This window comes from Cnephaeus nilssonii (assembly GCF_951640355.1).
Source record: "Cnephaeus nilssonii genome assembly, chromosome: 4".
Classification (NCBI taxonomy): Eukaryota; Metazoa; Chordata; class Mammalia; order Chiroptera; family Vespertilionidae; genus Cnephaeus; species Cnephaeus nilssonii.
In genome coordinates, this window is record NC_137075.1 from 75070292 (window position 1) to 75095139 (window position 24848).

At 39.2% G+C, this 24848-nt stretch overlaps 3 protein-coding genes across 9 annotated transcripts in view; 2 read left to right on the forward strand and 1 right to left on the reverse strand.

Annotated features, from left to right (window-relative positions):
* The first annotated feature begins 1696 nt into the window (after positions 1 to 1696).
* On the forward strand, positions 1697 to 6207 carry TOMM20L (translocase of outer mitochondrial membrane 20 like). Its single transcript, XM_079767889.1, has 5 exons — positions 1697 to 2029; positions 2188 to 2231; positions 3552 to 3633; positions 5008 to 5150; positions 6085 to 6207. Exons 1-5 carry the CDS (start codon positions 1894 to 1896, stop codon positions 6136 to 6138), a joined length of 459 nt encoding a protein of 152 aa, XP_079624015.1. The 5' UTR covers positions 1697 to 1893; the 3' UTR covers positions 6139 to 6207.
* TIMM9 (translocase of inner mitochondrial membrane 9) lies at positions 6205 to 16813 on the reverse strand. Of its 4 annotated transcripts, XM_079767890.1 has the most exons (6): positions 16596 to 16805; positions 15288 to 15318; positions 13498 to 13586; positions 9001 to 9065; positions 7716 to 7811; positions 6205 to 6720 (listed from the first exon to the last, which is right to left on the reverse strand). In XM_079767890.1, the coding sequence occupies exons 4-6, from the start codon at positions 9037 to 9039 to the stop codon at positions 6586 to 6588; spliced, it is 270 nt and encodes an 89-aa protein (XP_079624016.1). In that variant the 5' UTR covers positions 9040 to 9065; positions 13498 to 13586; positions 15288 to 15318; positions 16596 to 16805; the 3' UTR covers positions 6205 to 6585. The 4 variants fall into 4 exon arrangements, with proteins under 4 accessions (XP_079624016.1, XP_079624018.1, XP_079624017.1 ...); XM_079767892.1 differs by lacking the exon at positions 13498 to 13586 and having other exon boundaries at positions 16596 to 16813; XM_079767891.1 differs by lacking the exon at positions 15288 to 15318 and having other exon boundaries at positions 16596 to 16806.
* A 446-nt stretch (positions 16814 to 17259) lies between these two features.
* Positions 17260 to 24848, forward strand: part of KIAA0586 — a 100778-nt gene continuing 93189 nt past the window's right edge. For 2 of the 4 annotated variants that reach the window (XM_079767921.1, XM_079767924.1), the window contains exons 1-5: positions 17260 to 17381; positions 17833 to 18124; positions 19058 to 19128; positions 21981 to 22050; positions 23258 to 23327. In XM_079767921.1, the coding sequence (XP_079624047.1) occupies positions 17926 to 18124; positions 19058 to 19128; positions 21981 to 22050; positions 23258 to 23327 (410 nt within the window). In that variant the 5' untranslated portion in view covers positions 17260 to 17381; positions 17833 to 17925. Of the gene's footprint in view, positions 18125 to 19057; positions 19129 to 21980; positions 22051 to 23257; positions 23328 to 24848 lie in introns of all 4 variants that reach the window. The other 2 variants (XM_079767923.1, XM_079767922.1) reach the window with 2 other exon arrangements.

Below are 24848 nucleotides of genomic sequence, written 5' to 3' on the forward strand. Positions count from 1 at the left end.
GAGTGAAAGAAGCCAGACAATAAAAGAATACATATTGTGTGATTCCATTTATACAATAATCTAGAAAGTACAAACTAATCTATAGTGACAGAAAGCAGGGGATGGTGGAGGAGGTGAGGAAGAGTAGAAGAAGGGACTAAAAAGGGGCCTAAAAAACTTCTGGGGGTGATGGGTATGAATACTATCTTAATTGTGGGGATGGTTTTAGAGATGTATACATATGTCAAAATGTATCAAATTGTACACTTTAAAATGTACAATTTATTGTATATTAGTTATATTCCAATAAAGCTGTTTAAAAGAAAGAGCTATTATCCAGCTTAGAACTATGTTTTGGGGACAATTGTTAATGCTTTCTCAATTTGAAGAATGACCAAAGCTTTTTAGGAATTCTTGATCACCAAATTCGCAAGAGTGGTGTCTATGCTTGAGAAGAAAAATACACACTTACCATAGAAACTGGCCTTCAAATTTTTCAGTTACTTTCCCACATTGTCTCTGTGGCAATTTCAATTTGAGTGATCTGTTTATTTTTCATCACTGAACTAATTCCCTGGACACCCACCTGGCTCCCGTTTCCCTGGCCCCATCCCTCTCCAGGTACCGTAGAGCGTCTATGAGTTCGGTGGGAATAATGGATGGGAAGGGGCAGAAAGGCAATAGAGTGGTTTTATTAGAAGATAAGACCAGTCAGCCTAGAAAAATATCCTTTGGAACCAGGCTACATCCCTCACTAAGATTCTGAACCCAAAACTCCAAGATCACCAGTAACACTGGATTCTGATGCTGTCCTCCATTTTTGTGTTGACAATCAGGTTTTGACAATAGCTCGAGTTGCCAACTATAAGACTGAGCCATCGTAGGAAGCAAAAACATACAGCAGTCAAGAAAACAATTACATGCAACAAACATCTGCTAACTCAAACTGTGAGGGCCTGGGTTGCTGCTCAGCCCCTACCGTGGTCACAGCAGTGATGAGCACCTTGCGATGCACACTCTAGCCATATTATTAAATCGTAAGGAGCAGTTGAATAACCTAACAAAAAAGAAATGATTTCATTCTTTAGGTCCTTACCTAGCTTATGCCTTTCTCTTTGGCTTACTTTAAATTCAAAACTCTGGTATTTGGGGTAAGGTCTTACCTTCTTTCGGCTGTGTCTGCTGAATAAGGCAAATATTAGGGAGAAAAGCATATAGGCTAGCAAGGATCACGGGTCTCCCAGAGTTGGGTTTGCTATAGGAGCTTTGGCTGTCAGGGTCAGCTCAGCAAATTAACGGTGTTTTTTTGTTCTTTGTTTTTTTTTTCTAGGCTAAATGTGATTGCTTCAAAATTCCTCTTTCTTCCTGTTATGGAGCTAAGGTGGCTGGGTACTTGGGGCTGCTGGGTCCTTTCCGGTGACGGGGGAGACCAGGTTGGGGAGTACGGCCGTTCCGGAGCTCCCTGGGCAGTTCTGTAGGAGATGACCCAAGTTTTGCATCAACTTCAACTTGCAGGTGAGGGAGCACAGTCCTAAGGAGGATCCAGTTCCCCAGCTAACCAGATTGCTGACATACTGTGATCTGCCTGATTGGGTATCATCGCAGGCACAGGGACAGGGGTGGGGTGTGCTGGGTAAATGGGGTTCAGAATTTGGAGCGCAACAGACCTAAGTGTGAACAGAGCTCTGTTGCTGGGTGGCGGTGAGAGCTCCCGCACAGGTCCTCTGGGACCCTTGGTCTCCTCCTCCGTCCGGCAGCAGCGGTGCGAGGCGAGGCTTCGACGCCTGTGGCCCTGCGCACTGGGAGCCCGGAGGCCGGTAGGGGCGCCGCGCTGACGCCCCCTGCCGGCCAGCCGGGCTCCCCGCGCTCGCTGGCCCGCGCCCAACGCTCCGCTCGTGGGACGCCCGCGGCCGGATGCCCTGCATCCGCACCCTCCTGGGCCTCCTGGCGGCCCTGGCGTCCTGTGGCGCCGTCGCCTTCCTGGGCTACTGTGTTTACTTCGACTGGAAGCGGCGCGGCGACCCCGCCTTCAAGCGCCGCCTGCGGGACAGTGAGTGCGGCGGGGCGGAGGCGGCGGCGTGGCCCGGGCGGTCGGGCGGGCCCGCGGGGACGAGGCGGGGCCCTGGTGCCGCCGCCGTGGAGGGGCCCGCGGGCCCACGCCGGCGCCGGGGTGGCTCCCGCTCAGCACGTGCCGCGTTGTCTTTGCAGAGAGAAGAGCCCAGCCTCCGAAGGCTGACGGACCCGGCGCCCAGGTGAAGTGCTCAGCGCCGCCGAGGTGGCGTTCTAGGGAGTCACCTCCCCGCAGTGCCGTCCTGGCTCGGACTGGGGTCGTGGCTGGTTCCTGAGCGGGCACCTCCGAGCCCACGTTGCGTTCAGGCTTAGTTTTTATTGTCGCTTACAAAAGAAAAGGAAGAACCATTTGGGGTTATGAAAAGGCAGCTATACAATACACGTTGTAGGAACAGGTGCTTAAAACAATTTTTTTGAAGTATGTTTTTTTATGTGTCTCTTTCTTTTATATATATATATATATATATATATATATATATATATATATATATAAATTGATTTGTTACAGAGAGGAAGAGAGAGGGATAGAGAGCTAGAAACATCGATGATAAACATCGATCGGCTGCCTCCTGCACACCTCCCTACTGGGGATGTGCCCGCAACCAAGGTACATGCCCTTGACCGGAATCGAACCTGGGACCTTTCAGTCCGCAGGCCGACGCTCTATCCACTGAGCCAAACCGGTTTCAGCTTGAAGTATGTTTTTATTGATTTCAGAGAGGCAGGGAGAGGGAGAGAGGAATAGAAACATCAGTGATGAGAGAATCATTGATCGGCTGCCTCCTGCACGACCCCTATTGGGGATGGAGCCCACAACCCAGGCATGTATCCTGAGCAGGAATCAAACCATGAATGACATCCTGGTTCACCTGAGCCAGGCCAACCGGGTGCTCACTCTGCCTTTAAAGACCAGCCCTGGGCATGGTTCCAATGATGTGGCACCCTGTGACCCTGGTCACCTTCATAAACCAGGCTGCAGCAAACCACAGCAGCCTTCTCAACACCAACTGCGCTGCCAACTTCCCGCCGCGCTGTTTCCCAATCAACAAGCAATGTTAATACCCCAGGCAAGGAAACAGTTTTGCAACATACAAAGTAATCTTTGTTATAGTTAATTGTAGTAAGATGTCTGATATGTGTACTTAGTAAGCCGAGTAAAATATGAGTTATTACAAGCATCTCAGCCTAATTTGGATATGCCATGTATTTTTTCTCTTTTTTTAAATTTTATTTTATTGTTGACAGTATTACAGATGTCTCCCATTTCCTCCCCTGTTACCCCCCACCACCCAGCCCCTCATGTATTTTTTTTTTATGGCCTGAAATCATAATTGCATTTTAAGAAATTATTTAAACATTGTAAAGAATAACTGCTTTTGTCATACTTTGGGTTTAGAAACTAGGTTTAAGAAGTGCATTTAAAAATAAAAACTAAATAATTTTGATTAGTAAGCATATCCCTCACATTCATTACTCACTGTTAAATATTTTGTGCATCGCAGCTGTGGGATCCAGCAAGGAATGAAAAGTTGCAAGAACTTTTTCTGCAAGAAGTACGAATGGGAGAGCTTTGGCTATCTAGAGGTAAGAACGTAAACATTCTTTTGTAAGCAGTTCTTTATGATAATTTGTTCATTTATTGATCAATATATGTATGTTAAGTAAGGTAACTAGCTAGATGTGTTAGCCAATGTGCTTCAGTTTAAAGAGAAACTGTCCCAGCATTGTCACTCCATCCCACTTGCCAGCTCCAATGTGTTATAGTTAGTGCTCCAGGTTATGTTGCAGTCTTGGAAGTGCCGATGGAGAAGCAAAGCCAAATGTCAGAACACCTCATCTATCATCAGGTAAAAATTTAAGTAAATGAATTTTCCAAATGGTTACTTGTGTAAATCAAAACTTTAAAAATTTTTAACTGCTTTATAAACATTTTCCTGCCTACTTCTTATTTTTTTAAAATATTTTGTTGATTTTTTACAGAGAGGAAGGGAGAGGGATAGAGAGTTAGAAACATCAATGAGAGAAACATCAATCAGCTGCCTCCTGCATACCCCTACTGGGGATGTGCCCACAACCAAGGTACAAGCCCTTGACCGGAATCGAACCTGGGACCCCTGAGACCGCAGGCCGACACTCTATCCACTGAGCCAAACCAGTTAGGGCTTTGTTTTTTTGAGGTAGGCCTGTAATGCTATGAACTTCCCTTTCAGGACTGCTTTCACTGTGTCCCAAAGATTTTGGATTGTTGTGTTTTCATTGTCGTTTTTTTCCAGATGTGTTTTATTTCTTCTTTGATCTCTTTGGTAACCCACTCATTGTTAAATATTGTGCTATTCAGCCTCCAAGTGTTTGAATTTTTGTGATTGTTTTTATTGTAGTTCATTTCTAATTTTATGCCATTGGGGTCTGAGAAGATGCATGATATGATTTCAATCCTCTTGAATTTGGAGAGACTTTGCCTGTGTCCCAATATGTGGTGTATCTTTGAAAATGTCCCATGTGTGCTTAAGAATGTATATTCTGTAGTTTTGGGGTGGAATGTTCTAAAGATGTCGACATGTGCCAAAAATCAGAGTCCCCCTGAAACTGGGTGGTGCTGAGGCCAGGATCCTAGTCTCAAGCAGCTGTTTTTCAAGATGGCGTGGTCTCTGTGCCCGTGCTGGCCACCCCCAGAGTGTCCGTGGTGGCAGCGGGCCTGCACCATCTAAGACTGCCCAGTTTGGCAGCCCCTTGGAAGACCTGCAGGATCTGTCCCTAGCTCATACACACACACACCGTGCACATCTCTATTGCTCCCTCCCTCTCTCATACTCTCTCCTTCCCTACCTGCCTGCCAGTCGCCATCTTCAGAATCCTCTGCTTTTGAAGTTTTAATACTTGGTGCTTTCTCAGTAATTTGTATAATTTATATTTTGAAGAACATTAAAATTTTGCTCTGAACTGATCAATTTGTTTCAGGAGAGCACAGAATGGGGGTTGAACATCTCAGCAATGCTCTTTCAATGTGTGGGCAACCACGGGAACTTCTGAAGGTTTTTAAACACACACTCCCTCCCAAGGTATTTGAGATGCTGTTACACAAAATTCCCCTTATTTGCCAGGTAAGCACTTATTTATCTTTGTGAAATGGGTAGAATAAACAAATTGGGCTTGAATACATAGAAATAGCAAAGTAGATGTGTGAATGGCCCAAAGTTTTAAATGAGTAAAATCTGAATTTTTTTACTGCCTTTCTTGCCTTAAGGTGAAACAAGCCAATACTTTCATGTTCCTTTGACTATAATGTATTGTATATTTTGTTGAGAATTATGTTTCAGCATTTCAATTTTAAAGGTAGCATCGTTAACATTTTGTCTTTGTACTTTCAAAGATACCACAATTATTGACCTACTGTAATGTCCATGGAGGCCTTTAAGTTAAATGGTATTTGTTATTCAAATGACCTAGTGGCTTAAAAATTAGATGTAATCTAGAAAACAGTAAATTATCAAAGCAGAAGACTTAAACTTTCCATTAGTATGAGAAAACAGATATCACATTGGTAAGTTTAAACATATAGGCTAATCAGCGTTTTCTAAAGTATAACTTGAGATTGATATCAAATGAAATCCTTTCAGAAGCTAATTATTAATAGGTTTTAGTCCACTTACATTTACCAAACTGCTTGATATGTTTATGGATCAACTAGAATTTCCTAAAAATGCTTGGATTTTTAGGACTCATTTAGCCATAAGACACTACTTTTAATTTTGGTTCACTTTTTATTACACTGATCACATCATGGCTGAGATTGTTGTATTGTTGGTCTGACTCAGAATCATTCAGGTTAGACTCTCAGCTTTCGAACAAAACACACATTCCACTAGAGCCTAACAGTCAACTCAAATATTTCCAAGCTCGTCTCAGATGGGTTGTTTCCTGAAATATGGAAATGTAGCTAGAATAAGACTGTGTAATGCCCTCCCTGACACAGAAGAGAGGCAAGAAAAGGATCGTGCATTGAAATGATTAGTAACTATTTTATGTATTTACCAGCAATTTGAGGCAGACATGAATGAACAGGAATACTTGGAAGATGATCCTGACTGAAAAACATTTCAACGTATCCACAGTCCAGTCAGAATACTATATTATGATATAGCATAAACAACTGCGCAGTGATATTTCCATTTATTTAACTTTTAGAAATAAAAATTTTTTCTATCTCATTCATGATTGAACACATATTTTGCATTAAAATTAAGTCACAATTGAAGAAACAATGGTTTATTTTTCTAATAAGTGACTAAGCTCCTGAATCATAAGGCCTCAACAAATGTTGCATTTTACATTTTGATTGGACAATAAGACCATCTATTTTGATTATCCCTGGTAAATAGCAATTTTGTTTCTCCACTGGTTTCCATTTGCCAAACAGTCATGACAGATGGTTAACATGGTGGCTACTGCTTTGAGGGGATTCTATCAGATGAATCCTCACTTCCAGTGCAAAGCTATTGGCAACTTTTCAGGCAAAGTCCAGCCATCAGGATGTCTCTATCGTGGCTGGCCAAGGAGTCCTGCTTTGGCTGCCAGGGCTTCATTCTGCTGAATATGATATTCCTGAAATCTCATGGATATTCTTTGCGTCATTTTTAAATATTTCTGTAAGCAATGTTCTGAACAGGTGGTCTAGAAACAAAATAAAAAGAGAGAAGATGGAAGAGGCAACACACAGAAATATTAATTTGGAAAAAAAAAGCATGTATTCTAAAAGACCAACCAGTAGGTACTTTTCTTTGAATATATCTGAGAATTAAATGGTATTAATAAGTAGCAGGTGACCATAGCTTTCAACTGTTAATACAAGAGGTATTACATTTTGATACTCATGGGTCTCTAGGCACTAAAAACAATGGTAAGTCCCTACTATCTGGACTAGATTTTCTGCAGGTGTGTTTTAATATTAACTGAAAGCCCACATTCCCATCCCCTTATTCTGATTATTAAAATGTTGGCCCAGTACAACTTTGTTCCTTTTTAATGAGAAATTCCATTCTTAATATTAAATTCTCAACCTTTTACTTTTTTCCAGTAAGAATATTACACTTAGCATCTATCAAACTTTGTCATTTATTTAACAAGTACTTATTCATTGCTGGTTAAAAGTTAAGATCTTGGCATGAATGTTTTCAGTATTCTTCCACTGGAAGAAGTTATTTCACTTTCAGCCAATATATAAATGTTTTGATGAGCAGATTAAAAGTTGTAACTTCTAATAGGATTGGGTTTTGAGAGTCTACCTATGCAATATGAGTGACAAAATTCAAGCTCTAGTTTTTCAAAAGTTACCCTGAATTCTCAGGGTCAGATAGAAAAGCCATGTCAAGTTTCTCTAGCTAGGTCATCTTAATTGAAAGCTAATTACTAGGACTTTGTAATGGAACAATAACTCAGCAAGCCCCAGGCATCTTCTCTAAAAAAGTCTGCCTTGATTCAATGTGACTATCATATTAAATTTGTCATCACTAAACTCAATGTTATGGGTCCTTGGCTGCTTTAGTTCCTCCAAGCAATGGAGCATAAAAGGGGGGCAAAATTCCTGTAATAACTAGGAACAAGCAAAATGCTTAGGGGGATTGCATTTAAGTTGCTTAGAGAATTTTTAGTGGGTACACTTTTCATACCTCTTCAGGTTTTACTTCTCTTGTTGTGAAGTCTTTAACACAGTCCAAAAAGCAGGTTTCTGTAAGTTTATTGTAGGTTCCAAGAAATTCTTTAAACTATAAACAAATAAGGTGTTTTAAAAAAACATAAACAAATAAGGTGTTAATATTTGGTGTTTTAGAAAACTTTATTGTTGCAAGTATTACAGAAGTCCCTTCCTCCCCATCACTGACCCTCTCTCCACCCTGCTCCTGCCCCCCCTCCCAGGTCTTTCCCACATTACTGTCTGTCCATGGGCTATGCATATCTATACTAATAAAACGGTAATATGCTAATTAGACTGGGTTGACCGTCTGACTTCCTTCCGGACAAAGCCATGGGGGGGGGGTGGGGAACAAAGCAGAGGTGGTTAGGGGCGATTAGGCTGGCAGGGGAGGAAGCAGTTAGGGGCAATCAGGCCGGTGGGGGAGCAAGCAGTTAGGGGTGAGATCAGGCTGGTGGGGGAGCAAGCAGTTAGGCGTGAGATCAGGTTGGCTTGGGGGAACAAGCAGTTAGGGGGCGATCAGGCCAGCAGGGGAGGGCAATTGGGGGTGATCAGGCCAGTAGGGGAGCAAGCAGTCAGGGCTGAGATCAGGCTGGCGAGGGGGAGCAAGCAGTTGGGGGCAAGATCAGGCCGGTGGGGGAGCAAGCAGTTAGCGGTGAGATCAGGCCGTTTTGGGGGAGCAAGTAGTTAGGGGGTGATCAGGCCGGCAGGGGAGGGCAGTTGGGGGTGATCAGGCCGGCAGGGGAGTGGTTAGGTGGCGATTAGGCAGGCAGGTAGGCGAGCAGTCAGGAGCCAGCGGTCCCGGACTGTGAGAAGGATGTCCAAGGGGTCCCAGATTGGAGAGGGTACAGGCCAGGCTGAGTGACACCCACCCGGCCTCCCCACCTTGCATGAATTTCGTGCACCAGGTCTCTAGTAGGTATATAAGTTCACTGGTTATTTTTTGTCTTTTAAAACAAAAATGTTCTGAAACTTAACTGAAGTTTGTATTTTAGGTGAAATGTCCTGTAATATTTGAAATCAAACTTTTGCTAACTTAAATGGGTATACTATGATCTATGTAATATGAGCTACAAAATATAGTCAGATTTTCTCATTGAATACTCTTTCCTGGATTACCTGAAAAATAAATATTCTTCATTTAATATCCAATTTTGGAAATGAAATATAAACTGTTATTTTGTGAGATCACTGACATGGTTGCATTCAACAGTGCCTTAATTTTTTTGCCAAATGCCTTTTCCTTAATTATAATACCTTACCTGTTTTATCTGATCAGATTCTGGAATTTGTGCAGCCATATTCTTTCGGTATCTTTATTAGTCACCTGATTTAAAAATAAAAAACGTTTGTCAACCTATAAACAAATATTTTATTTAAAAAATGTTTTTTATTGACTTTAGAGAGAGAGGAAGGGAGAGGGAGAAAGAAACATCGGTGTGAGAAACATCGCTTGATCATCTGCTTCCTGTATACTCCCTACTGGGAACCGAGCCCAAAACCTGGGCATAAGCCCTGATTGGGAATCGAACCAGCGAATTTTTGGTACATGGGATGATGCTCAACCAACTGAGCTACATGAGCTATAAATAAATGGTTTTAGGCCACTTGAAGAGTTAGGTAATCAAAACAAGAATAGTTTATGAAATAGAATTAAAACAAGCCTACCTGAAATACCACATTATTCACATTTTATCAATTTCTAACCATATATGTAATTATATGCCACTCCACCAATTTCCCACATTATTAATGACAACAAAACCATAAAGCTTAGATTTTTTAATGCTATTACATATGGGACCCAAAGACCCTGTCTATCTAAATCTTTAGTGGGTTACTTTTTTTTTTTTTTTTGGTTAATACTCACCTGAGGATACTTTTCCCATTGATTTTGAGAGAGAGTAGAAGGGAGGTTGGCGTAGGAGGGGGAAGAGAAAGAGAGAGAGAGATCAATGTGAGAGAGAGACACATTGATTAGTCTCCTCCCCGACAGGCTGGGGATAGAAATCTGCAACCCAGGTACATGTGTGCCCTTGAGTGGGAATCGAACCAGAGACCCTTCTGTCCAAGGGCCTACACTCTAACCACTGAGTGGCTAAATCTCCAGTTTTAAGATGATTTGCCTGGCTACTTTGCAAAAAAGCTACTTATTAAAGTCCCATTCCTAGTAGGATTTTTTTTTTAAAGGAATCTGAAATTTATTTTTTAGTTAATCCTCACCTGAGGATATTTTTCCATTGATTTTTAAGGATAGTGGAAGAGGGAGGGAAAGACCGAGAGAAACATCGATGTGAGAGAAACATTGATTGGTTGCTTCCTGCACCAGCCCTGACCAGGGCCCGGGCTGGGGAGGAGCCTGCAACCAAGGTATGTGCCCTTGACCGGAATCGAACCAGAGAACCTTTGGTCCACAGGCCGATGCTCTATCCACTGAGCCAAACCAGCTAGGTCCCCAGAAGGATTCTAAGGGAAACCAAGAGATCTCTGTTGTCTTCTGTAAGTACTTAAGTTAACTATTCCATTGGTTGCTAATGTAACTTTGACCTGTGCTACTAATGATCCTTTTACCTTCTCTATGCAAACGGAGAGTACTATTAATTGTTAACAAACACCATCCTAACTTATAAATCAATAACCCAAACGAAAGATACTCAGAGTTCTAATATACTTTAAAAGGAAGTTACAGGAGTTGTGAAGTCTGAAATTCAAAAAGGGCAATCACTGTAACAGAAACTTCTAAACATATGACACTTATGATCTAACTTGAGGGCAACAGAGAAGTGAAGATAAGGAAGTCAAAAGCCTTTCTGAATTCCTGGGATTTTCACATATCCTAAATGGAGGGCCCCGGCTTAGTTAATCCAGATATAAGAATGTATCACATTATTTATTCTATCTGGCTAGTTCTAAAATGGAAGAACATCTCATATAAAAGATTTGTATAAAATAAGACTGTTTAAAATAGAGCCGAAACCGGTTTGGCTCAGTGGATAGAGCGTCGGCCTGCAGACTGAAAGGTCCCAGGTTCGATTCCGGTCAAGGGCACGTACCTTGGCTGTGGGCACATCCCCGGTAGGGGGTGTGCAGGAGGCAGCTGTTCGATGTTTTTCTCTCACGATATTTCTAGCTCTCTGTCCCTCTCACTTCCTCTCTGTAAAAAATCAATAAAATATATTTTTTTTAAAAAAAGGAAAATAGAAATTAAACAGCATGTAAAGAATAAGCAAATACAATCTTGTACACTGTAGACTAAATGAATTTTTATGTATTATGTTTAGCTTTGAATTTCCTAAGAACCAATGCAAAAATGGTAAACTGGATGTGTAAGTCATTCTTATTGACTCATTATTATTTAAAGTGGCTCTCTAAAGCATGATGTTTCCATGAAACTAGGAAATTCAAAGTGCTATTATCATGAAAAAAAATTAGCATTCTCATTTGATTAACAAATATAATTGAGGGTAATTCCATTCTAGTATTTCCAACCGTGTATACACCTTCCACTCTTTTGCATTTATTCTTCTTTCCTCTTTTTTTTTTTTTAAATATCCTATAAGTTAGTGAGGATACAATCCATACTTATAGAACATTTCACCCAATACCACAGAAGACACATTTTTATCAAGTGCCCACTGAAACAATATCCTGGGTCATAAAACTAGCCTCAACAAATTTAAAATAATTTAAATCATTCTAAGTGTGTTCTCTGACCACAGATGAATCAAGCTAGAAATGATTAACAGAAAGAGAACAGGCCAATTTCCAAACATCTGGAAAATAAACAATAAATTACTAAATAATCCATGGGCCAAAGAGGAAGTCTCAATGGGGGAAAAAAATCAGTGAACTGAATGAACTGAAAATACAACATATCAAAATTTGTGTTAACAGAGCTATATCAGTGCCAAGAGAACAATTTATAGCATTAAATTCATATATTGGAAAAGAAGAAACCTCTCAAATCAAAGATCTAAACTCTTACCTAAAACACCTAGAAAAGGAGCAAAATAAACCAGAAGCATGTAGACGAAAATAATAGAGCAGAAATAATAAAAATGAAAACATAAGCCCTGGCTGATGTGGCTCAGTTGGTTGAGTGTCGTTCCACACACTGAGAGGTTGCCTGTTCGATACCCAGTCAGGGCATATGCCCGGTTGCAGGCTCGATGCACAGTAGGGGGCGTGCAGGAGGCAGCTGATCCATGTTACTAGCTCATCAATGTTTCTCTCTCTAAAATCAATAAAAACATACTTTAAAAAAAATGAAAACATAAAAGCAAAAAACAATAATCAATAAAACAAAGAGTTGGTTCTTTAAAATGACTATCATTATCAGAAATGAAACTGTGTATCACCGTAGATGCTGCAGATGTCAAAAGTATAACGAATTTACTATTATCCTGATATCAAAACCAGACAAAGGCAGTACATAAAACTAGAGAGAAATATCCCTCATAAAATAGACCTATAGGTCCTTAACAAAGTAATAGCAGATTGGTATTACTCTGCTGACTATCCTCTACTTGCCCTTTAGGATACGTAACTCATGGTGACAAATGATGGTTATTTGATAAGACATAGATAAGTGCCCCAATGGTGTTGGTATGAATTTTCTTTATTTATAATTATTTTCTTGGCATTATCTTTTTTTTAAATATATATTTTTATTGATTTCAGAGAGGAAGGGAGAGGGAGAGATAGAAAACATCAATGATGAGAGAGAATCAGTGACTTGGCTGCCTACTTGGGTTTGAGCCCGCAACCTGGGCATGTGTCCTTGACCGGAATCGAACCCGGGACCCTTCAGTCCACAGGCCGACGCTCTATCCACTGGGCCAAACCAGCTAGAGCTTCTTGGCATTATCTTTTAATGTAAAGTTCTTAATAGTATATATCTCCTTAAAATGAAATAAAGTTTTATCATATTATAAAAGTAGTGTAATCTATTTCTTGAGAATTTGGAAAATAAAAGAGAAATACTTTACTCAAAAACCACTAAATTAACATTATGGTTTCCTTTTCTCTAGAATCATTCAATTATAAACTTTTCAAATATTGTCCCAGACCTACAATTGAACTCAAGGGCTAACAGTCAGAAATTTTCTCAAGTCTGCCTAAATCTCTAAAGCTCTTCTCTATAGTAATAAAGGCATACCTTTTTATTGTGCTTTGCTTTATTGTGTGTTTTTTTTTCTTTTTTTACAAAATGAAGGCAAGACCCTCCACCAGCAAAAAGATTACGACTCTTTTATTGTGGTGATTTAGAACTGAACCCGCAATCTCTGAAGTATATCTGTATCAAGATCATGGTATACGTAATTGTAGGCAACTGTTCCTAGGAAATACTGGAGGTGATTGATTTGCAAATTTACCTGCTATCTGGTGTCTCTAAAGTCTTTCAGCCTTCTCTTTTGCAGTTATTTAATCATAAATTATGCTGATTGACAAATTCCAACAAGCCAAGCAAATCACTGATAGTGAAAACAGGCAGGAGCAATGTGGCTGCCCTTTTATTTGGTCCTAGTTTCCAGACATTACAGCAAATGTTTGTTATTATAGAGGCAAACATCCACTGAGGAGTTACCTTTCAATTATACCCGAGACCTGGAGATGGAGGGAAGGGATAAGAGTTCCAGGATCTCTGGCTTAGGTCTTGGGAATGATACAGCAATGTTATTTTTTTGCAAAACACAAATATATCATAAAACGGGGTAACTTTAGATAAAGGGAGATCTTATCAGTCATCAAGCTCAAACCTTTTCTGATGCATGAGTTTCCTTTCTGTTCTGGAAAAGTAGTTGTCCAACTTTTGCTTGAATGTCTCCAGTGAGGCCTTATTTCTTATCTGAAAAAATGATGGGATTACAATGACTGGGGAGACCTCTTCAAGCTCTAATAGTTTATTTGAGAAGTCTAAACTTCTGTTGGCTAAGTCATTTTTAAAAAAGCCTCTTCCTTAGATTTACTGTGATCATTTTGCAACATATACAGATATGGAATCAATATATTGTACATCTGAAACTAACAATGTTACATAGAAAGAAAAAAGCCTCTTTCTTTTCAATATGTGAAATTTAGTTTCCTCATTCTGACGTTACAAGTCTTTAGCATATGTTATTATATATATTTAAAAAATACATAACATTCTGCCCTGGCCAGGTGGCTCAGTTGGTTGGAGAATGGTCCCATGCACCAAAAGGTTACAAGTTCGATCTATGGTTGGGGTGTGTACAGGAGGGGGTGGGGCAATTCATCCCTGTTTCTTTCTTCTCCACCCTTCCTCTCTCTTTTTAAAATAAATAAAAACATATCCTTGGGTAAGGATTAATAAACAAATATAAAATCCTTATCTTTCCAGGGAGTAAGTATGTCCAGGTGAACATCACAGAACAAGCAATTCCCAGAAATTTCTGAATATTAAAAAGAAATTAACAGACTAACCAGGATATGATGGAGGAAATGTCCACCATTTCTTTTTTAGAATCATATGCAGATTTGTATCAGGCCTGAAGCCAAATTTCTAATTCTATTAAAACAGTTAAAGCAAATGATTCTTCTGATGTCTTTGGCCTCTATCACTAACATGGTACTTGCATGATTGTACTGGTCACTGGTACTCTTGTGATTCAGGCAAGGGTCACGAATTGATCATAAAACCACTAGGTGATAGGTTCCTGGGAAACAGGATATATTCATGCTCTCAAAACATCTCCACAGGTTACAAAAGGAAAACTGTCCTCCTATATTGTAATGATCTGGCAGTCACCTCCTTCATCAAGTGATTATACCTAGCATCACCTCTGTGGTATTCTCCCAAAAATGGATGATCTGACTCGGATCATGAGGGAATAATTAGGAAAAGCCACCATAAGGGACAATTTGTAAGACCAGAGGTCTTTAAAAAAAAAAAAAAAGTCATGCTCGTCATGAATCAGGTCACGGTTCAATTCCTGGTCAGGGCACATGCCTGGGTTGTGGACTTGATCCCCAGTAGGGGGCGTGCAGGAGACAGTTGATCAATGATTCTCATCACTGATGATTCTATCTCTCTGAAATCAATCAATAAAAAAAGTCATAAAGAAAAGGGGTAGCCGAAACCGGTTTGGCTCGGTGGATAGAGCGTCGGCCTGCGGACTCAAGGGTCCGGGGTTTGATTCCGGTCAAGGCATGTACCTTGGTTGCGGGCACATCCCCAGTAGGGGGTGTGCAAGAGGCAGCTGATCGATGTTTCTCTCTCATCGATGTTTCTGGCTCTCTATCCCTCTCTCTTCCTCTCTGTAAAAAAATCAATAAAATATATTTAAAAAAAAGAAAAGGGGTAGAGGGCTGTTCTAGATTAGGACACTAAAGGGTCATGACAACTAAACACAGTGTGTGAACTTCGGATCCTGAATTAAAAAGAAACATTTTTGAGTTAAAAAAGACATTCTGGGGATATGTTATCATTTTAGGTGTAATAATCTTATCCTGGCTATGTAACAGATTGTTCTTAAGGTGATTCATGCTGAAGAAATTAGAGTTAAAGGTCATGATGTCTGCAACTTACTTGCAAATGGTTCAGCAAAAGAGTACGGTATCTATGTATATAGAGAGAGAGTGGAAAAGAGACAGCAAATAAGTAAAAATGTTAACAATATTATAACAATCAAAAAAGAACAACAATCTTGTGAACCCTATTTTTTGTTCTAGGGCTATCAGTGTCTTTTATTTGATAGGTCAGATGTTTAAATTGATCTGAACTAACTTGTTTGGTTGATAGGCTTTAACAGGACTCTACCACATGTCCCTTTACTTGATTATCGGCAGCAGGTTTAGTAAGTTAATGTCTGATTAAATGGCAACTCATTAATCAGAGCAAAAAATTCTGGCTATACCACACCACTCCCACAAAAATTCTTTTGAATGATTACTGTCTATTGCTTTCGGGTTTAAAGGTTGGCCTCAAGACTTAAAGCATAATCCGCTGAGCACTGGACTAGATGGGGGGAGGGGTGCCAAGACTACTTGGGTTTCAACCCAATTCAATTTGTAATGACTGCTTATGGTCACACTTTAGAGACTAGAGGGGAAAGGTTACTTTATTTCACATCTAAGTTGCATTTAGAAAATAAGGGAATTAAATCATCTCCAAAGCTCTGACATTGTCACTTTATCTTTTCATTTTCCCGAAAACAAATTGTGAACGAGCAGGTACTACCTGTGAGCCCAGTCATGAAGAGGGAAATGTAACTGGAATAAGCCATAATTTGCAAAGAATAATTAAAAGGTTCTTCAAAGCCAAGACCCTAAGGTCCCTTTTAATTCTAGGATTTCTCCTATGAAAGCTGAGCTGTAAAAATAATAATATTAAAAAGTGTTATTTAGCTTTTACATCAGATTACATTGTTTGGCTTTGATTAATCTTTTTTTCTAAAGCCTCTAGTAATGCGTAAAGGGAAATGTCTAAGGAGTGCGTCCTTGAAAATTAGCAGATCAGATAAAGGTGTTGGGCCTGGTTTTGTGTCCAGGGAGGATTGTCCAGTTAAAGCGGGGTCTGCTGCCTGTTAGCTCAAGGTCAAGGCGTGGATGCCATGCCTTACCGCCTCTCTCTGTCTCAGAACAAGACCCCGACTGCTCCAGCCCAGTTTGGTGTGCCTCGGAGCCTCAAATTACGACCCTCGCCCAAGTGACACGGACGTCAGGCAGGTCTCAAACCCGCCCTGGGAAAGCAGGACCCGCTGCCCGGCTCCGCAGCCCCCCGCAGCCCACGAAGATCCGGCGGCCTCATTCAGAGACCCACCGCCTTTCCGGAGCGTAGCCTGCCGCCCCCCCGCCCGGGAACCCGGGATCCTGAGGGCAGAGAAAGAGATCATACTTAAGCACAGGCTCTCGCTTCCGACAACAGTGCGAAGCTGGGGGGACTGCGCTGCCAGTCGAGTCCGGGGGCGGAGGGTCGGGGTCACGGCGGGTGCCGCCGCCTCCGCTGGATGCAGAACACGTGGGAGCGGTGATGTCAAATAGCCCTTAGACCCTTTGGCGCCGATTCGTTAGGACGAGGGGAACTTGGAAGAAAAAAACCCGATATGGTCCTATAACTTTGAAATCCTCTGAGAATTAATTTTTGTGATTGTCTCCTTTAGACAATGCTTCCTATTCCTGATTTCCTCGCCACTAACTAACCCGAATCTGACGAAACTGTTTGAAAGACTTAATTTACTTTGCGTCCCTAACGGTCTCCAGGAGCTACGCTGTAAACATTCCCTAAGGAGTGCGAGTGGTACTACCCGTTAGTTCGGGAGCGCTGCAGGTGTTCAATGAGTCTCTCGGGTTTTATCCAATATTTTAAATCCTTTGGGGCAATGTACTGCCTTAAAACAATTCACAGCTGTCTTAAGCCTTTTACGTTGGGCGTTTGTTTCCACCCGGAAAGGGACGGAGGAGCACCCGGGAGCATTTAGCCTTTTGGTTGGCTGTTTTGGACACGATTCTAGGCGCGCATGCGTGTTGTACCTCAGGGGGGCGGGCTTACAAGGAAGTGGGTGTTGACCCGCGGGCAACTGAAGGTGTTGTCTGGTTAGACCTGCGGCTGTGAGGCTGCCCGGCGTTCTGGAGACTCGGAGGCGTGAGGTTAGGTGTCCGGCGTTTGCAACTGGAGGGATGTGTAAGACTCATTGGCTGAATAATGCTATTTAAGCTTCTTACGTGGGGAATTAAAAAAAAAAAGCATTTGGGTTTTACCTGCTTGACTCCCTCCGCCCAGCAAATCTTAACTCCGCCTCTACTTCTGTTTGATTTTGTCTTGCCGACTCTCGGGCTGGAGAATGCACTGTTGTTCTGGTTATTATTACGCTCCTGCAGCCGTTATCTTGTCATCTCCAGTTTAAGATTCATGGCACGGTGCATTTGTAGACTAAGTGGGATTAATGGATAAAAATGTTCTAGTCTTTATGCTGCATTAAGTACCAAAATTAAAATGTCTAGCTTTGCGTTATAGTCTGTTTAGACGTTGTTTAATTTAAAAGTTGATGACTGCATATTTCAGAATCACTTGAAATTCACGTTTTCTTTATCATACTCCCCCCGCGCTTCTTACCCCATCTCCTCCTCCCCAGTCTTCAAAGCGGTGAAAATTTTGTTCTGAAGTTTTATGGACCCAGAAGAAAGTTCTGCTATAGAATTTCGAGACTAGTTTTGTTGCCAATAATATGAAAGGCCCCGAGTTTAGCCCGGAAAAGAAAAGAAGGATTAAAATACCAGCGAAGAGGCTTCGTGAGGTAGTTTCTCCAAACCAGGGAGATAATTTGGCTTCGCTGAAAGACGAGTTGCCCCGTGTTCCTCCAGCGTTGTCTGCAAACAAACATCTTCCTTTTAGAACGGGGGCTAGCTTGAATGGAACGTTACGTGGTATGTGATCCCACATAGTTTTTCAATTTTTGATTTTTGTAAATTTTAAGTCTTTTTTTATTGCATTTTTTTGCGTGTGTGTTTCAAAATTTAGAGGATTTTTAATGTTTAAATCCACAAATGTGAGATATGTTTAGCTTGTACAGGTGTCTGTGTTCCGTGGGAAAATGGCCAGGCATAGCCTGCATCCAATAGTATTGAGTAGATAGAATGAATGAAACTGGAACATTTCCTATTGTGTTTTTTCTTTGTGTGGCTTTTGTATACTCTTCCAGTCCTATCTGCAATGGACATACTTAATTTGTATGCTGAGCTTATTTTTCACTGCTAGGGCTTTTTACCAAATACTCTACCTTCTGTTTGGATTATGATAGTCAGTTTGGCATAGTAGAAAAACACTGCCATTTGATGGCTTTCATATTTTAATTCACTTAACCTGTATGGACCTCAGTGAAAATGAAGATAACATATGCTTTATCCAATTCATGGGTAATTGTAAGGATTAAGTTAATGGATATATGTGCAAAAACAAAAAAAAATGCTTTTATAATGTTGCTTTTTGGTTGGTACAGCATATCATATGCCTGCTGTTAAATCGGGCTTTTATATTATATACATATTTTATTCATGGCAAGTGATTCTGCCCTAGTTTGTCCAAATCTAACAGAGTAATGATATACTTTAAACCATTTTATACTTATCTCACTTGCTTGTCAATATTGACCCATATTTTCCAAGATATGAGTTGTAAAATCTTATTTTTCTTAAGTTTTGTGTTGTTGTTTTTTTTGCGTGAAATGTGGCTTCCAATTTAGGTCTTGCATTCATATGGAGTTTATATATACTAGTAGCTCTTGAGTCATGCCTGTACAGTTTCTACATGTAATGTTCTGATTTGAAAAATCACTAAAATTAATTTCTTTGTTTTGGTAGGTTCATCAGACTTAGCTTCAGCTAGAAATGATTACCAGCCTCCATTAGAAACCCCCCCTGAGTCAGAAAGTGTAAGCAAAAGGATTCTTAATTATGCTGATGTTGAAATTTTCAGTATTGTCAAATAATGTATTCTTAAATTATGTTTGATTAGCAGCAAGCCTTGTTTTTAAATTTCACTTACCAAGAGAAATGTTTGACATACAACAATTGTGATTTAAATAGTGTTTGAGACATTAACGAAAAAGCCTTCCATAGAATCAAAAATACCCATTAGTAAGATAATGACCTCTGAAAGAAATAGTGTAATTAAAAAAAAACAGCTCTGCTATTATCTAAGGAAAAGGTATTCTAAACAAGAGACATTATGTAAAGGTAAGGAACAATAACAACATAATAAAAAATGTGAGTGTGATTATACATCAGACAAACTATTGTGAGGTCTTTTGTGGGTATTTTCTTGAGGGGTATTTAAGAAACAAAACCATGAAATTTTCATGTTAACCTTTTTATAATGCTAAAAATATTTGATGATAAATATAATGTTTTGGGGATGCAGTCTAATTAGACTTTGATTAGTAATCGTAATGTTGACCCATGTATTGTCAATTTAAAAAGTCTATAAGGGAGAGTTTCACAATATTTTGGGACTTTTTTTTTCCTCCCTCTGTTTTTATTTTTTTTCCTTTTTACTGAATTTATTGAGGTGACACATGTTAGCAAAACTATACAGGTTTCAGGTGCACAATTCTACAACACATCATCTGTACACTGTGTTGTGTATCCACCACCCCAAGTCAAGTCTCAGTCCATCACCATTTATCTCCCGTATACCTTCCTTCACCCCCACCTCTCCCACAATCACCACCTTGTTGTTTGTGTCCTTGAGCTTTTCGACAATATTTTGAAAATTGAGGCTGGTAAACTAAGAATTAAATTGAAGCTATTGTCAATTTTTTCAAAAACTCACAGTAAAAAGATGGATAATTACGCACCATACTTGATTCCTGAGCAAATGCCTAGCCTTTGGGATGGTGTTTTCTGTTTCTTTTTTGAGCAGGCCTTATTTAATGATTAATGCTATTTGAATTTCATTATCTAAATAATTTTCTGAATGTATGGAAAATTATTTATGTATGTTTGAGGAAGATGATCAGGCAGGATTCCATTACATTTAATATGGGCTCACAGCTTGTTTTGTGTAGATTTATCTGATGCAAAATATGCCTTCAAAACAAACCTAGTTCGTTATCATTTTATCATGAACACAAACTGCAATCTCTTTGCATCATGTTTTTGTTTCATAAATGAGTACTAAGATTATAGTGTGGATTGACTTGGCCATGCTATTTTAATTAGAAAACTGAAGGAGTTTGTTCCCGATATGTTCACATTTATAAATGCTCCTATTCATACCTATTTCTCCCTCCTACCAGAAGATAAGATGTTCCTTTTCCTGTTTGGGGCTAATCCTTACATATATATAGAAAGAAAATAAAAACTTAAAAAAATTCATTGTAGAAAATACAAAAAGAAAAAAGAACTTGCATGACTTAAAATCAATAACTGTTAACATTTTGAGAGTTTTTTTCTCCTGTGTGTGTATATATATTATGAAATGGGACCATACTATTTTATAACTAAATAGCATTAAGGATATTTTTTTCTAAGTAGTAGTAAGAATATTTTTCTGTCATTTTTTTCTAGAAACTTTTAAAGGGTTTATAGAATTTAATTGTACGTATGTTCCATTGTTTATTTGTTCATATTCCTATCATTTGACATTAAATTTTTTCCTCCAATTTTTATAATGTAAACAACCATGTGATGGTGTATATCATGGATCATATCCTTAAGATTAATTTCTAGATGTAAAATTATTAGATCAACGGACATGCACACTTCTGAAACATTTCTAAATTGCCTCCAGAAAGAGTTTATCAATATATATTCTCTCCAGTAAGGTCATTACTGGAATTATCTCCCCATTCATTAATACTGAGCATTAAAATTAAAAAGTCTTTGCCATTTTACATGTAAAAGGCATCTCATCATTTTATTTTCTATTTTATTATTAATGAAGTAGAAATTTTTTTAATGTATGTGGCCATCTATACTTATTCTTTTGTGAATTACATATTGATGTGCTGTGCTTTTTCTTACCAATTTGTAGGAGTTGTTTATATTAATTTCCCAGATGCCTTCTGTTTTATTACCTGTTTCATTGGATTTTTTGGGGGGAAGTTAACACTTGTTATCAGTCAATAGCCTGGATCAGTTTTCTTTTATGATTTTCTCTTTTCCCTTTTCTGATGTAGCAGAAAAAAAGAAAAGGTGTGTCTAAGGCAAGTGAATAGAACATTGAATGAATCTAGTACTTTAAAAAAGTCATGGTGACTTAGCCATGAATATAATCTACAGATGAAGTTGCACATGTGAACAGAAAGCTATTTGTTAGTAGGTATGACTTATATAGAGAAGCCTTCTGATATCACATTATGAGCTCAGTGACGAATGTTTTGGTAAATTTATAATTTTGTGCCATGAACTGGCTGGCCATCCTTATGTTCTCCATCAGACTCACTGCGAATCAGATTTTCACATTTAACTGTAGCAACTGAGATGTTACGCAACTTGCTCTGCTAGAAGTGGCAAATTGGGATATGAGTGTGAATTTCAGGGCCATAGTTGCTTGCTTGTTAATTTACTCATTCACTTGTCTGACAGCTTACTACTCATTCAACAAATCCTTGAGTAGCTTCAAGGTACCTAAGCATTCTGGTGATGATGGGAATTAAGTATATAAAGCATATAGTCCTGCGCTCCCAAAATATAGCAGTCACATGGCTAGTAAATAGTACTTGATAAGTAATAAATCATAACATTTATTTAGCCTTTTATTTCTTCCTTTCATATCCCAAAGGATGTTTCTAAAGATGTGGCAGTGAAAGGGTTGCCTTTGGATAAAATAGAAGAGAACAATAGACAAAAAGGTAAAAGGATACATTTGATTTTTAAAAATTGTGGTCAAATATACATATCATAAAATTTACCATTTTTAAGCAAACAGTTCTGTGGCATTTAGTACATTCACATTGTTGTGCAGCTGTCACCACCATGCATCTCCAGAACTTTTTCATCTTCCTCAACGGAACCTGTGTATTACCCAGCTCTCCATTCCCCCTTCTCTCTAACCCCTGGCAGCTGCCATTCTACTTGCCGTCTCTGTGAATTGCACTAGACCTCAGATAAATGAAATCATACTTGACCTTTTGTGATTGATTTATTTTAGTTAGCATGTCTTCATGGTTCATCCATGTTGGAACATGTGTCAGAATTCCTTTTAAGGATAGAATTTTATATTTTTTATATATTCATTGAGTTTTAGACATTCATTAAACAACCTAATAGTTTTTTCTTATTTTTATTTTAACTAAAATTTTTTCCTTCTAAATTAAGCTATTAATAGAATCTCAAAAACTCCAGAAAAGGGTTTGCAGTGGTAAAGGTAATTTTATTACTACCAACCTATTGTATAGGTTTGGTACTAGAACCTGTTTATAAATTTTGAATTCATGTTTTAGATAGTCTTTGATAAGATAGTAGATTAAAGCGGTGCTTTGAAAAATTTATTTAATGATGCCTTTTTTAAGAAGTTGATTTTACTTTATTCTAAACAGTTTTCTCATTAGAGTTTGAGCAAATATTCCCAATTTGACGCCAGGTGGTTTTTTGTTTGTTTGTTTTGATAACATTTTTTCCCTAGGGCCTCAGGTTATGACTATTGACATTTAGTCGTTTGTGTCTTGCCTTTTTAAAATTGTGAAATCCTGTTGCTGAATTCTTAAATATTCTTTTTTTTTTTTTAAATATATTTTATTGATTTTTAACAGAGAGGAAGGGAGAAGGGATAGAGAGTTAGAAACATCGATGAGAGAGAAACATCGACCAGCTGCCTCCTGCACACCCCCCACCGGAGATGTGCCCGCAACCAATGTACATGCCCTTGACCGGAATCGAACCTGGGACCCCTCAGTCCGCAGGCCGACGCTCTATCCACTGAGCCAAACCGGTTTCGGCAAGAATTCTTAAATATTCTTTAAATATTCTTTGAGTTTAAAAAGGTGCTTTATTCAGTAGCTTATTAAAATTTAACAAATTTTCAGGAATCTAAAGTATATTTTTGTTTTTATTTTTCAGCAAATGACATCTTTATTTCCCAGTACACCATGGGGCAGAAAGATGCTCTCAGAGCAATTTTAAAACAAAAGTAAGTTGCAATTACAGAAAATAGGTGGGCCACTTCTTATTTTTATGGGGTTCTCTAAAATCAATTTCACTTTATACTTTGGATATAGGAAAAACTTTTTCAATGTGTGAAATATGTATTGTATGTAAGTATGTATAAAGCATTGTTTATGGTACTTGGCACATATAAAGTATTCAATAGCTGTTAACAGTCATTATAGAAGAGGTACTGTTCAAAGTACTTTATGTGATTTAACTCATTTTATACTCACAAAATCCAATGAAATACATTCTGTTACTATCCCAATTTTACAGAATTCTATTTTATAGATGAGGAAACTGAGGCACAGAGAGGTTGATTTTCCCCTGTGTCATTTAGTAAGTAGACACTAGGCTGGAATTCAAACACAGGCAGCCGGGCTTTAGAGCCTATGGTCTTAATCACATCGCTATACTACTTATAGCAGAGGTCAAGTAGTTCCAGATACATAATGTTTATTATTTACCATCAGAGGATATTTAGACTCATCCCAGGTTGCTTAGAACTTAGTTGGGGAGAGTGTTACAGAAAACCGGAGAAGAACCAAGCAACACTTAGAGAGATGGAGTTACATTTATTACGCGCGGGTCCAGAGGAAAATGTCTCTCAAATTCTGGGCCCCAACATGGAGAAACTTTCCCTATTTATATGTTTTTACCTTCTTTGTCTCTCAAATATGGGGTGTTTCCGGCCCCCTTTGCAAATTCTTAAAGAGCCCCTATGTGCTGGGGCCTTGAGACCTCAACCAAAGGCCTGGCCTGGTGCCAGCACTGATAACTTCATCCGGGGAAGGTTTAATGGCCTCTCTGAAGTGGGAGTAGTCTTATTTTCCTTATTATTTAAGCAAGCACGCATTTACAGAAGCCAAATAGCAGGGTTAAAATTTCAAACAGCAGTTTTTATATAAGATGAATGCTTCAAGAGAACATATACATATGTGGAGGAATGAGTGATTAGAGCTCATAGGAATCAGCATTGCATTCAATATATTATTAAACTGTCCTGTATAGACATTTAAACCATAGCATGGCTGTCAGGTTTCAATTGTGTGATATAGGCAATAAATGCAAAAGGAGTTAATGAAAGGAGAGATATACAATACATATTAAAAGGACAAGCTTATTTAAAAAGGTAAGGCTGATGTTGGATCTTACAGAAGGAGAAGGTTATAATAAGTGGGTAGAAGCAGGTTGAGAGAACAGAGAGAGAGAGAGAGAGAGAGAGAGAGAGAGAGAGAGAGAGAGAGCGAGCGTGGGAGTGGTGTGGTACAGTGAGTGAGGAGCGGACTCCCGAGAGTTGTTTTGTGAAGTGATAGGAGTATATAGAGGAAGCTAGGGCAGGACCAGAGCATGGGATTATGTGGAAGGCCAGCCAGAATAAATTTGCCTATTTAGTTCCTGTAAGGAACAGTTTTAGATTTTTTTAATGGTGGAGAAATATGTGTGGGAAAATTTTTTATTTTATGTCTTTATTGATTTCAGAGAGGAAGGGAGAAGGAGAGAG